General features: G+C 37.9%; 1 protein-coding gene across 1 annotated transcript in view; it reads right to left on the bottom strand.

The window, feature by feature from the left end:
* Positions 1 to 719: 719 nt before the first annotated feature.
* The window catches only part of LOC111147684 (SH3 domain binding glutamate rich protein like 2), a 57658-nt gene continuing 43668 nt past the window's right edge, over positions 720 to 14709 (bottom strand). Inside the window, exons 3-4 of the mRNA XM_022503904.1 lie at positions 4103 to 4183; positions 720 to 1330 (exon numbers count right to left, since the gene is read on the bottom strand). Of these exons, the coding sequence (XP_022359612.1) occupies positions 1319 to 1330; positions 4103 to 4183 (93 nt within the window). The 3' untranslated portion in view covers positions 720 to 1318. The remainder of the gene's footprint in view (positions 1331 to 4102; positions 4184 to 14709) is intronic.

The raw sequence follows: 14709 nt of genomic DNA, 5'->3' as shown, positions 1-14709 counted from the left end.
TTTATCCAATCCGAGGCTGTTTATGTTTGGCAACCAAAAACTCTGAAGACCATAAGCAGGGACAAGGATGGAGAAAAGGAACCTTTGCCTGAAGGAAGCAGACATGTTCAGCATCCATTCCGAAGGGAGTAGAGAGATTCTACATGCCCACTACAATTCAGAGCTATTCTCTGACAGCCCCTTTCTCTGAAAGCTCACTGGTATCCACACACGGAATGAGAACACGTATCTACATTACCCTGAAAAATCTGGGACTGTACACTGGCCAGAAATAGTAGCAAGCAGTTAAAGGTCTGGTGAAAAGCAACCGAGGAAAAAAAATGAAATTGTACCCCAATATTAGTATCTTTTAGTATGCCTCATTAAAGGCTCACAAAATATATCTAGCCAAGATCTTCCTTTCTCAAAAAAAATATAATCCATTCACAAAATAGAATAAGCAGCTGTTAGTTAGGGAAGCTGCATTTAAAAATGTTACTTGTGCATGAAGAAGTTGCTAGAGCTGAAAATCCCTTCAGATAGGAGTCAGATCATTTCCCTATAAATTTACTATCTAATTAGGACACCTCCTAAAATATATCTTTTCTAAGCTGTCTTTTACATTTAAATAAAACTTTTCCCTTGCAGGAGATGAAGAAGCCTATATTTTCCAAAATACCAACTATTTTTATCCCTGTAACTTGGTCCTGATCACACATTGTTGCGACAGTGATTTCTGGAAACATCTGTAGGAGTTTGGAGGATTTATGGAAATAAGAGTGTCCATTACCAAAGGAGGCTAGAACATCTTTATCTATAGGTGCTATTATGAAGCCCAGGACTAGTGACAGTTGTTACTTTTGCAGCAAAAATCTGCAGCCCTTTGTCAGCCAGCATTGCTTTGTTCCTCTTTGATCAAAAGATTCTACCAAATATCAAGGATATGATCCAGGCTGCTTAAAGAGAGGCGGGTCTGAGCAATACTGGCATCAACTACAACCTAGGGCAGATCCAACATCTTCTCTCCAATGGTGCCACCCACTTTATCTTTCAGTCATTAAGGAAGCACACCTGTAACAGGTTAGAGTACCTCCAGGTGAATGAGGCAACTGCAGGCAATTTTGAAAATAAGGGAAAAACCACCACAGTCCTGATTTGGTTCTAAGCAATCATGCAACCCCATTATACCCATGTCTTCTAAAAACACCTTTTCCGTGGCAAGCAAAGTTACTGATGATGCACGTGGCTTTAGTCACAGTGATGCATTAGGTAAGCAGGTGTGTGCTGAGTACCAGGGGGCGCTCCAAAATGCATCTCCGTTATCTTCCACTCGTCTTCTCTAAGGTTCTGCCTATTTATTTAAAAAAAGAAAGAAAGGTCACTTGTTGCATTGGGTTCATAAGAAAATTCACCCCAGCAATGATTTTTAATGATGTCAGGAATGGGGATGTTGGAAATCATAAGAAATCACCCCCATGTGACTGATGAAAGCAAATCCTAGGTTTCGGGATCAGCATAGACTGCAGTCGTACCCACCTGACCTGCCAAGTATGAAAGGAGAAAGGAAGCCACCTGTTTCCAATGACTGCACTGACTGACCATGATTTACTAGCTGTTATGTATTTTGAATATCACCTCTGAATGGCAGGGATCCCAAAGCAGAAACTTCTACTCCAGGCTCTGCTTTAGGTCTGATTAAACAACAAACCTGATGGTTTTCCACCTGAAAATTATTGGCGAAAAGGCCTCCTTTTCTCTTAGGTAGGTACCCAGGATGGGTTGGCTTCTACTGGCTCCAACTAGCCAAAGAGGAAGTGGGCTCCCCTAGGGTTTCTGTCCTTTCAATTTTTTGAAAGAAGAGAAGTGAGAAACCTGTATTTTAAATATGAGCAACACATTTAAATTCTTTTCAAAGTTCTGTGCAGGACAGATGCATCCAGACCCAGTGTGTCCTACAGGCCACCATTTTGTGACCTCTCACCTTTCTCTGCCCTGTCCATTTCTAAGAACTGCCCAGAGTCTACCTTATACCTGGGTCTGTTGGGCTTGTGAACGTTTTCTTCCTACCATCTCTCTATTCTCTCCTCACTGTGTAAGAGCAATTACAGATGCTAGTGGTGTTTTTTATGTGTTCCTCGGCATATATGTATATAGTACATAGATAGCCCTATTGTTTATGTACATATACTGCAGAGAGGGAGGGAAAGGAAAGGAGAAAAGGGGGCATCCATCTTTTAGTACATTATACCCATGAATGCTCTGTCTAGGCCTTTGAGTGCGGATTGTGGATTGAGTGTGTTTTACTACCACAGTAAAAAAAATATGTGAGTAGGAAGGCGGTAAAAGCTGAATTGCTCTTAAACATATTTTCACCTCTCTCCTATGCCAAGTGTGAGTTGCCATTAGCCCTTAAGGCCCTGAATGATTCACGAGAGAAGACTGCACAAACACTGCACCATGGACTTGCACGTTGGTTCCATGTGCTCCTGCTCATATGACCCACTGTGGGGCTGGAATGTGGTGGGCTGAATGGGTGGGGTTGCCCAGGGCCTTTAATGCCTTTGGAATGGTCGACGGAAATCAAGCAGTTGTCAATGGCATCGGAAGACCAACTTTAATACTGTGACCACAGGTCATGTGAAAATGCATACTTACAGAGTATAGACTTCCTGGGAAATTTATGAAAATAAATATTTTTAAAGAGTAAAAAAAGTCAGTCTTCAGAGTCTCTAAGGAATCTACCTCTTCAGGGAAAAATGAGAACAAAGATGGCAGGCACATGGTATTTTTTTTTAAGGTTTTTTTTGCAGAGATAATGATGTCCACTAGATTTATACATCCTTTAGATTACTCCCACCCGTGTTTTTTCCAGGTCTTTGAAGATAAATCTGGATTGTTTAATATTTTTGGATGAAATATGTTGTAAAAACACTATAATTTTCCTAACAAGTATTCCAATGTTCCATCTTTATAAAAATAGTTTTAAGAACCTTTAAATATTATATGTGTGGGTTTTGCCACTGTTTAAAACATATGCATGGAAACCACCCACAACCATCTGTGGACTTAGTAATGTAAAAACAAAGCAAGATTTCACATCGGCTATGAACTGTAGGTGTTGGTATAAAATTTATATTATTGATAATTTCTGCTTTCCTCCCATAGGTGTTCCAGAAATGGTACAGATCCTGGGTAGCCTCAAGAGACCTATTGCTTGCAGACATCAAAGTACCCAGTACTGCACTTTCATTTCAATTTAGTGTTAAAAATAGATACTTTAGAATTCAGTCTCAATTTGAAATAGAATCAAAACCTCAACTGGTTTGTATAAAAAGACTGCAAGGAAATACACCCAAAAAAGTTAACATGCTTATCTCTGGGTGGTGGGATAATAGGTGATTTTTATTTTCTACTCTATACTTTTGTATTTTCTTAAATGAACCTTTCCTAAATGAGGCTACTTTCATAATCAGAAGAAAATGGTATTTTTTAAAGGGGGAAATAAAATATTACCTTATTTAATAAAGAAACCCTCTTTTTTATTTTGGAAGTGAATCTATACATTTCACAAACTTTAATAATATATCTAACTTCTGGTCTTACTACTAGAAAAGCTTGAGCCTTTTATATTCCTTCAAAGACATATGATGTAATAAAGTAGCTTCAAAAAGCTTTCTGATTTAGTTTAGGAATTTTAGTGTTTTTTTCAAAGTTGATCATTTATTATTACAGACCATCTCCCTTCCAAAGTACAGGAGTTAAATGTGCAAAAAATGTTAAAATATGGCTTTGATTCTGCTATTTCAAAAAAAATGTAAAATAATGTAAACTTGCACTTTAAAATAGAAAGCACTTACTACCTAAATTCTTCTTGGAAGAAGAGGATATAGATTATAAATAAATGATAGATAAAATTAAACTCTAATATACAACAATTGAAAATTGGAGGGAAAAAAGCTGGACTTCTTTGTGTTTTTACACCAGGTAGTCCCTGACCATGCACTTGAGCAAGCAAAATTTAAAAATTTAGGAGACTACACACGCATTCCTTTAATACCTTCAATCTCAACCCCTAGAGACAATTCAAAAAAGATAATTTTAAAACAAGAAAAGATTTCCCTACCTTTGATGCCAACCGTGGTTTCAGGCCTAAAAATGAATAGACCGTGTTGCTTTCCTTTGCTTCAAAAAAACTGTCATAATCCTAGAAAAAAGAGGAATAGAAAAGAAAAAAAAAAGCAAACAATATCAGTATTTGGTGCTTCTAAAAAATTCTTTATGGAAACGAAAAATGCACCACTGCTTCATGCAGGCCAGGGAAGGCCTACATAAATCTACTGGATTGGCTCTGCTTGAGCATAAAAATTTCTCTGAGTATGACGATGGGTGTACCATGTTTTTAACACAAGGCCTGTGACAGGATTAAAATGTAAAACACTGACAAGTGAAATCAGAACACGTTCCCTCTCCCTCTTGTGCCAAACTAACATTTATTTGTGTGAAATCACTCTGATAAAAGATTTTACTTCGGGTGCTTCAATATGAAAGGCTGACTCCCTTTTCCCAATTCCATTCTTAAATTTTGTTATCTAGGGCTTTAAAAAAAAAAAAAAAAATCACCGAGTAAACAGAAAGCCATAAAGGTCTCCATGTGTCAGTGCAAGTGCTTCTACTCTGCTTTTGAAGTTTTCCACATTCTTTCAGACTGTGTCTTCAGAGAGAATAAAAAGATCAAATAAAACCTAGAGGAAACTATATCCTCTGTAACATTTATCTCTGCCTCAAACACAGAATCATTTTTCTCTTCCTACTTTTACAAGAGAAACTAAGAAGGAATTCTGGTCAATGTGTTCATCAATTGTTTCTTTTCAAACGTTTGCACAGATGTAACTATATGGTTTCTAAGTCCAGGTAAAGCAGTCTCAAAATTCAGTAGAAGTTCCTTGGATAACTTTTTCCAAAGGTTCAATGTAAGCAGACAGTGATCAGAATCACTGGAGTCATTTGCTCTGTGCCGGGGACTTTAAAATCAGTACTTCATTTAATCCCCACCACAGACCACCAGGTTGGAGACTGGCTCAGAGTCAAGAAATATTCTGCCCAAGTTTGACAGGCAATCCGTGAAAGAGCTGAGATTTGGGGCCAATTCTCACTGATGTTAAAATCAATGCTTTTTGGACTTTGATGCTTCCTGGACAAAAGGAAACCAGGTATGGGGCCACCCTGTATTTCAGTCACTGAGTCCTAATGAATTCGCTGCTGAGCCGAGCCAATGGCATCACAAGTATTTCTGAAACCCGTCTAGGAATCTGAATGAGAGTCCATCACTTGGAGAATGGAGATTTGCTTCCTGCAAAGGATGCCTCAATGATGAAAAAAATCTTTGAATTATTTCACTCTGTGTAGAGACTCCCTTGTTCAAATGCTTTAGCAAGTTGAGTGTCATGTGGTTTTGAAGGCAGCTTGATTTGAATTCACGATCCTCTCAGCCTCAGGCCCTCCACTCGCTCTTCCTTCCGTAGATCTTCAGGTGGTAGCTCCCCCTGCAAGTTAGGAACAGGCCTAGTACAGTGCACCGCCGAAGAGAGCCTTCCTTAACCTGACAAGGAGCAATATATCTAAAAAGGGAGGCTCAGCAAAAAAAAACCTACGTCAAAAGTGGCATTTTAAGGGGCACCTGGGTGGCTCAGTGGGTTAAGCCTCTGCCTTTGGCTCAGGTCGTGATCCCAGGGTCCTGGGATCGAGCCCGATGTGCCCTCTCCTCGGCGTGGAGCCTGCTTCCCCTCTCTCTCTCTGCCTGCCTCTCTGCCTACTTGTGATCTCTCTGTCAAATACATACATACATACATACATACATACATAAATAAATAAATAAATAAGTGGCATTTTAAGCTGAAATATGAAGGAGGAGAAGAGCTGACCAAGTGAAGTGTTGGGACAGGGAACAGCACTGGTGAAGAGTGAAGCTGGCAAGTCTGACAGAGAGGAGCATATGCCAGACTGTGTAACACCAAGAAAAAGATTTTCAATTTTATCTTACGTACAAAAGGAAATCATGTATGGGTTCTGGGCAAGGAGCAGAATGATTTAGTTTCCTTTAAGAAAGTAGCTAAGTTAGGGGCCCCTGGGTGGCTCAGTCCGTCAAGCACCTGACTCTTGATGTCGGCTCAGGTCATGATCTCAGAGTACTGGGATCAGCCCCACACTGCACCGTACCCAGTGGGGAGTCTGCTGGAGATTCTCTCTCTTGCCCTCTGTGCCTCTCCCCGCTCGCATGCATACTCTAAATAAATGGAGATGAAATCTTTAAGTCCACTGTGTGGAGAATGGCTCAGAGACAGGCCTACAAGAAGGAAAGCAGGGAGAAAAGTCAAGGGAGTACTGTGGTAATCAGGTAAGAAGGTGGCAGCCTGAACCCAACCAACGATAATGGAGAGAAAAGTGGACAGACTGGAGATAGATTTTGGAGGAAGAACTGACCATACTCACCTGTAGAACTGCGGGGGAGGGGGTTAGAGAGAATTAAGACTTAACGCAGCTCTGACCTTTGTGATTTGACAGAAAAGACCAGAGAAAAAGCAGATGTGAGAATAAGGCTGAAGTGGTTTCAAAATGTTCAGTTTGAGCAACTGTATGGGACATCCAAGTGAAGAAGATATCAGCTAGGCAGCTGGAGGTTTCTAGTGACTCTAGGACATTACAGATTTCGTAGTTCATGGAAAATTTAATTATTTTTATAAGGAAAACTATGTCACAAATAATACAGGTCTAACAGAACTTAGGCAAAATCCCATGAACTGAAAATATTGTTAAAAATATTCTTTGTAACAAAGGTATTTCCAAATAGTTGAATACCATTTTACTGATCTGAGTGCAAATCCTGTTCAATGCGTACTTTCTCTGACTTTAACATCACTATGGCTAGGGGGCTTCTTACCTGAATATTGAATTGGATCCTCCCAATAGCTTAGAAATTGTCACTTTAGGTAATTAACTCCTTTCAAAGCGACAAATATAAGATTTGGTAATTAACTTTAAAAGCAGATTAATTTAAGGGCAGTAATTCTTAAAAGCACGTGTTAGAATAGTACCTGATACACACCAGGTTACTAGTATTTGTCAAGTGGATGAATGAGTTGTGTTTGCTAATTAATGACTGATGGGTCATGTTTTAGGTAATCTTATGCTAGTAACATAATTGGAGTAAATCCTACCCTACTATGGGTTCTTAAAAATTATGTAAAAAATTTATTTTCTGATATTTAAAAGTCTGATGAATCTCAAAATGTAAAAGGTTTTCAGCTTTTTTTTTTTTGTCATATTTAGGCAGATAGGTGGTTGATAATTTAAAATCTAGGATTTCTTACTAGTTAATACCTCCTTTTAGAGATAAATTATTTCAGTCATACTGTTTAATTTATTAAGAGTAAAATAGTATTAGAAAATTTTAAATCACCTCCTATTAAGACGTAAGTTCTTATGGCCTTAGGCATTCCCCAATAAAAGAGAAAGTTCTGCTTTCTTATCAGATTCATCTCATTTATCAGGCTTCTACTTTTAAAGATGTATTAAGGTTAGGGCGCCTGGGTGGCTCAGTGGGTTAAGCCGCTGCCTTCAGCTCAGGTCATGATCTCAGGGTCCTGGGATCGAGTCCCACATCGGGCTCTCTGCTCAGCAGGGAGCCTGCTTCCCTCTCTCTCTCTCTGCCTGCCTCTCTGTCTACTTGTGATCTCTCTCGGTCAAATAAATAAATAAAATCTTAAAAAAAAAAAAAAAGATGTATTAAGGTTTGTACTGCAAAACTTAAAAGCACTGTATTTTAAAAACTCACTATAAAGTCTCAAAGTAGACTTGCTGAATTCCATATAGTCAAAGACACTTTCTGAAATGTCTATAAATACACATCTACAAGTTATATATTTCAGCAAAACCAACCTTCTGGAACTGTACAGTATAACGATCAGTTAATATTACCTTTGGAGAAGGGTACAAATATACAAAGCATATTCAAGATAAAATTGCCCAGTTTCAGAAGCTAGTATATTTTCATTACACGTAAGACAAAAGAAGAAAACTCACTTTGTTTCTAGTGCAAGAAAAGAGAAATTTCTGGACTATACAGGTATCAACATAACTGAGCACTATTACTAATGGAACATCTATCTAAATGCTGCAATTTTAAGAAAAATAAAGAAGGCAAAACAGCTGTTAAGAAGGGGGGAAAACCTTCTGTCACCTAAACTTCTGTTTGCATTCAAGTGAAAACCAATGTCAGAAAATTTATAAGCTCATGATAAAATCTACAACAGGTAGAGTGCACAACAGCCTCCTTCTTCCACAGAGCTCACTTAAGTACATTATCTGTACACCACGATTAGACTATTAAGAACTAGACAAGCATTTGAGACAAAGACCTTAAAGTTCTTTGCCCTTTTAGTGTTCCCTAGGAGAACAGTGAGGAAAACCCACAGCAGCCACACTGCCAGGCTGTATCGCTTCCCATGCTAGCTCAATGACAATTAAGTGACAGACCCATATTATTTCCACATGCCAAGGGCATATCCAAACAGGAGGCTGTGCGGAATAAAAACTACATGGCTTATAAGGAAATGGTGGCAGCAGTCACCAAAGCAAATTTGGTTTACCCAAAAGAAGAAAAAAAAAATTTTAAATTCTAAGACAACCAACGTTATTGCTGCTGCAGCTGAAAATGAGCAGAGGCTCCTTCTTAAAATTTTTCAAGCCTGAGGGTAGCCTCTGAGCAGAATATCTTGATTTAGTGGTTAAGGACTATGAATGCTATGTTGTATTTTATAAAATCTTCATATAGAAGGAAAAAATAGTAGACAGTTCCAATCCTGGTAGGGTATGTAAGATGTATTTGTCTGAAACAGCTTCATTCAGCAATTTCTATGCCAAACACCAAAAATATGGGTAAGCCCAAAGATGAGGATTTTAAATTCCTAATTCATGTTTAACATTTCTGACCATGCTGGTACAAGATGGCAGAGCGAACAAATATAGCGACCCAAGCACTAACTGAAACTGAATGGAAAAAAAAATTTGTGTGTTAAACATAGGAAAAGGAACCAGCAATAACATTTTAAGAAATACCCAGAGGAGTTAAGTGAAAAGGCTAAAATTAATTAAGAGAATCTCTTGGATAATGACATTTATGTCATTCTCCTTTAAGCCACAGGGATTTCATAAAGTAGGATAATATACCCTCCTCTATGACTGTGGACACAACAGCTCTACAGAGATTAGCATTTATAGGTTCATACCAAAATAAATATTAAATATGTTTTTATATTATATTTTAGAATAGTTATTCCAGTCAGAGAGGAGAATGTGACGTATAAGCTTTAGCAATGCTGTGCACGTGTGTCGGGGGGAATCAACGTGGGGGAGAAATGAGAGAAGCTATTAAGAATGCAGATTTCTCTTCATCTTTCAAAGAAAAATGTGCCCTCTAAAGTTTTATATCAAGGAATACAGGCACAGAATGGTGATAACCAAGAAAACTGCAAAGCCGAACCTCACAGGAGAGGCTATCTCTTCGGAGTTCGGGGTGGGGGGCACCTACGAAGCAGGGCAGAGGAAAACTGACTTTTCACTTCTGACCCTCCTTTATTGTCTTCACGTTGATAGTATTAACAAGGCCTTCGTGTCTTTAACAGTTTTGTTTTCTTTTCATTAACTCTAACTGCATGAGGCTCAGAAAGAGAAACATTTTAACCAAAAGAAAACCTCCAACGTGATCCTATTTAAGATACACCGTTAAACATGCAGCTGGGGCAGCCAGAACCTGTCTGGATGAAGGTTTTCAATATTCACGGCATAAACCATCGTTTTCATGAAAGACACGTCCCAGGGATTCATCACTGTAGAATACTGCAGCAAACATCTCACTGAGGTGAAAGTGGGAGATTAAACATTTATAGATAGAAGAATAAAAACTACGGTTATATAAGAGATAAAAGCGCAAAAAATATCTAATTAAATTGTTATGCTTCTGGGCATACAGCTGATCAGCAAGAGATAGGAATTTCTATCACCCCTTCCCCACCACCCGACTTTTCCCTTTCCTAGTATCTGTGAGGATGTCAAATAAGATTATTTACAGTAAAACATCTGAAGATCTTTCTTGATTCGATAAGTTACCTTTAATTTGAATTTAATTCAGATTAAGTTTCTTGAGAAAATTCTACCTGTAGGAGAGGCGAGTGTCCAACAGAGGTGATTTTCTAAATAGATTTAATTGTAAAATTTAGAAGATACCTCAGTGAGCTTCCTCTTGAGACTTGACTGTATTTAATAAAATGGGAATGCGAATGCTCAGAACTTTGACAAGGCGGGACCCAACAGAACAGGTTAGCTACCTGCTCAGCTGAAAACATATGTGTAGCTATTCACCCATTCACACAACCAATTTTTGGTTAAGTATGTTCTGGATTCCTAGCATAATGCAGATACTAAGGTAAATATGCCACAGAGCCTGCTGAAGTGAACACAAGGAACCTCACGGACTGGCTGAATGGAACTACATGACAAAAAATTCTGAGATAAAGATCCTAACAGGAATGAGGCACAGGTTTGCTGGGAGAGAAAAGAGGGTGGAATTCCATAGGAGATAAAAATTACAGGATTTGGTAACGAAGTGGGATTGAGGTAAGGAAAATGAGTCTGGGATAACTGTCAGGGCTTTGCCTTACATACCATGTAGATGATGTAGTCATTAAGCCTATGTAAATAACATCTATATTTTAGAGACAGAGCACAATCTCCCATGAATAACGAAAATTTTAAACTTCAGCTTTCCTTTTTTACTTTTCCTTATTGACTCCAACAATCAGAGTTGCAGTAACACACAATTACTGCCAGTAATTCAGCCTGGGTCAAAATTCTATCGCTACATTCTACTCCATTCTGCCAGACGATATACTTCATTTTCAGAGGAGACTTGGAAACAGCTAATCCTGTGTTTCTCAAATGTGGCCTCTAAAGAACCCCAGGAGGCAGAAGAAACAACAGACCTTCTAGACGGCCCCTCCTCTGAGCTAAGCATGGTTTGACATTTTTAAATGACTAGAAAATAAGACAAAGAAAACCAAATGAAAAAGAAGATATAGCAGAGAATTGGTGGTCTGAAAAGACTAATTTATCAGTTGGCCCAACCCTTGATCTAGAATACTGGAGGATATATTTGGAGGCAGCCCCTATAAAAGTGAAATTTCTTTTGAAGCCTTGTTCAATCTTAAAAATCCATGGAAATCAGGCATCCTGCCCCATAACGTATCTGTGTTTCTTTTGCCATTAAAAAATATGTGTTGTAACGTACTCAAAATACTCAAGCGAAATGCTGTTTTGGGCAGACAGGCAGTCTTTATTCTATGACTTTGGGCACCCCTGAGCCCTGAGAGACTCAACTTGTTTTAACTTTTACTAGTTTTCATTTTGCCAAGTGATTTCTTCTTCACCTTGAACCCAGATTCTAGGGCCACCAACAATAACCCTTCATTTCTTGATAACAGTACATCCCAAAATATTTTTGTTGTTTGACAGAAGACTCCTGAAGAAAGAAGGAAAAATGACTCTAAGGAAAAGAAAAACAGTAGAATAGCTTGAATGAGAATGTACTTTACAAAATAACATTCAATTTAATGCATTCTTCAAAAGAGCTTGCCAGTTGCAAACTATTATCTCAAATGACTAGAAACAAACTAAATAGCCCCCAGAGAGGGAATGATTAAGTTAATTATAATAATCCACCCAAGGGAATAAGATGCAACCTCTAAAAAACAAGCTTATAATGACATGGAAACTACTTCTGTTAGAGAACAAAGCAGGGCACAAAATGGTATACACAGTATGATCAAAAAATGTGACTTTAAAAATTTAAATCAACTGGTAAAAAAAAGAGAACATGTATAGGCCAAATGTTTGCAGTTGTATTTGAAAGGTAGTATTTATTGTTCCCCCTTTCTTATTCTCGTTTTTCAAATATTCTCTACTTCCATATTCATTTTAGTGCTGGGAGAAAAAAGTAACAACAATAATAATGTTGGATAACCAATTCAATAAGAAAATCTCTTTAAATATCTCTTTCCAACAACTTCTTACAAGATTTCTAGCTGAAAATCATTTCTTACATTTATGTGTGGAGATATATATTTATATGTTCAAATTCAATATATTCAAATTCAAATATACGATTTTTAGAAAATAAAATCATATGCATGAATCAGGGATTTTAAAACTGATCATTAAGGGAGTTGGTTCTGCATGCTTCAAAAAGATGCCCAAACACACTTAAAATGTAGAAACAATACAACTACATACATTTAGGTGTTCTGTGCTGTGCTTCTGAGCCTCCACCAATGGTTAGAAGACACTAACATATCTCCTTGTCTCCCTTGATGGGAAAGAAAGAATAGGAGAGGAGAGGCCACGAGGAACCACTCCGGGTCATTCAGCCTTTCTGCACCTCCTTGAGATTATTCTAACCCATCTCTAGTCTACTTCTAGGCTCCAATTAAATGGACCAAGTTGGAGGACTTGCATTTCCTGATTTCAAAACATATTACAAAGCTACAGTAATCAAAACAGTGTAGTACTGGCATAAAGACAGACACATGGACCACTGTTACTGATGGGAGTCCAAAAAATAAACCCACGTTTATATGATCAAATGATCTTCAACAAAGGTGCCCCAAGACCACTCTCAATGGGGATAGGACAGTTTCTTCAACACACAGTGCTAGGAAAACAAATGCACATGCAAATGAATGAAGTTGAACCCTTATCTTATACCATATATAAAAATTAACTAAAAAATGAATTGAAGACTAAATATAAAACCTGAAACTATTTGGCAAGTAATGATCGTAGGTATGACTCCAAAAGCACAGTCAATGAAAGCAAAAATAGACAAATGGGACTACATCAAATTTTAAAACTTTGTTTATCAAAGAATACAATCAACAGTGTAAAAGTCAACCTAAGAATGGGGGAAGATATTTGCAAATCAGATACGTGGTAAGGGGTTAATATCCAGAATATACCAAGAACTCTTAAGACTCAACAACAAAAAATCAAATAACCTGATTTAAAAATGGGCAATGGACTTGAATAGACATTGTTTCAAAAATGATATACAATTGTACCATTAAGTGTATGGAATGCTCAATGTCACTAATCATCAGAGAAATGCAAATCAAAATCACAATGAGATACCACCTCACACCTATTAGAATGGCTGCTCTCAAAACAAGATGAAACTGAAAAAAGAAAACAAGTATGCATGGGGATGTGGAGCAGTTGGAATCCTTGGGTACTGCTGATGGGACTGTAAAATGGCACAACCATTATGGAAAACCGTATGATGGTTCTTCATAAAATTAAAAATAGAACTACCATGTGATGCAACAATCCCACTTCTATGTATATATCTAAAACAACTGAAAGTAAAATCTCAAAGAGATATTTGCAAACCCATGTTCAAAGCAGTACCATTCACAACAGCAAGGAGGTGGAAGCAGCCCAATCCGTCAATGAATGAATGGATTAAAAAAATGGATATATACACACAACAGAAGCCTTAAAAAGAACTGAAATCTTGTCACCTGCTTCAATGCTATAGGCTAAATGTTTGTATCCCCCGAAATTCATGCTGAAATCCTGATGCTTAAACGCCTTTAGGAGGTGATCAGGCCATGAGGGTAGAGGGTATCCTAATCAAGGATAGGATTAAAACCCTTATAAAAGAGGTCCCCTGTCCCCTTCCACCATGTAAGGACATTTCCAGAAGTTGGAAGTCTACAATCCAGAACAGCATCTTCATCAGAACCCAACTATCACCCTGATCTTAGACTTCCAGCTTCCAGAACTGTAAGAATCTGTTGTTTGCAAGATACCCAGTCTGTGGCATTTTGTTACAGCAGTCTTGAGGGACTAAGACATTCAACAACATGGATGAACCTTGAGGACATTATGCTAAGTGAAATAAACTAGTCACAAAAGGACAAACATTGCATGATTTCACTTCTATGAGGTATCTAACATAGTCAAATTCATAGGTAGAAAGCAGAACGACTATTATCAAGGTCTCAGGGGAGAGGACAAATGGGAGTTGTTTAATGGGTATAGAGTTTCAGTTCTGCAAGAAGAAAAAGCTCCGGGTATCTGTAGTACAGCAATGAATATACTTAACACTACTAAACTGTACACCCAAAAGTAAGATAGTAACTTTTACAATGTATGATTTTAATCAAATATTTTTAATATTTATTTAATTTAATTTAAATGTATTTTTAAAAATCCAAATCTTCCCCACCCTCCACCGAATAGGGAGGGAGAAAAGAAATGAAAAGGGAGAAGATACTTTCCTTTAGTGCAGATGTGTGCCATTTTCACTTCTGGTGCACTCCACACATGCCAGTTCCACACACAGAGAGGACAAAGCTTAAACCTTGAACATGAGGACCATGGGCTTTCCAAAAACCAAATCAGATACTGTAAAACCCATCAGAAAAGTCTAGAAATGGTTTACCTTTAGGTTACCCATTGCCAGAGAAGAATCTTGCTCATGGTAGGGATACTCCCAGGAAATAGCAAGAACAACCAGTCTGTGCAATTTGGGTTCTTGACTACAAACAACTAAAATGGACATTAGCAACTTAACAGGACAGGAACTTATGGCAGTAGAGCAGGAAGTTGTGAATCCACATT

Source organism: Enhydra lutris, unplaced genomic scaffold (genome assembly GCF_002288905.1).
Source record: "Enhydra lutris kenyoni isolate GAN:26980312 unplaced genomic scaffold, ASM228890v2 scaffoldscaffold17, whole genome shotgun sequence".
Lineage (NCBI taxonomy): Eukaryota > Metazoa > Chordata > Mammalia > Carnivora > Mustelidae > Enhydra > Enhydra lutris.
This window is presented reverse-complemented; position numbering and strand designations above follow the sequence as displayed.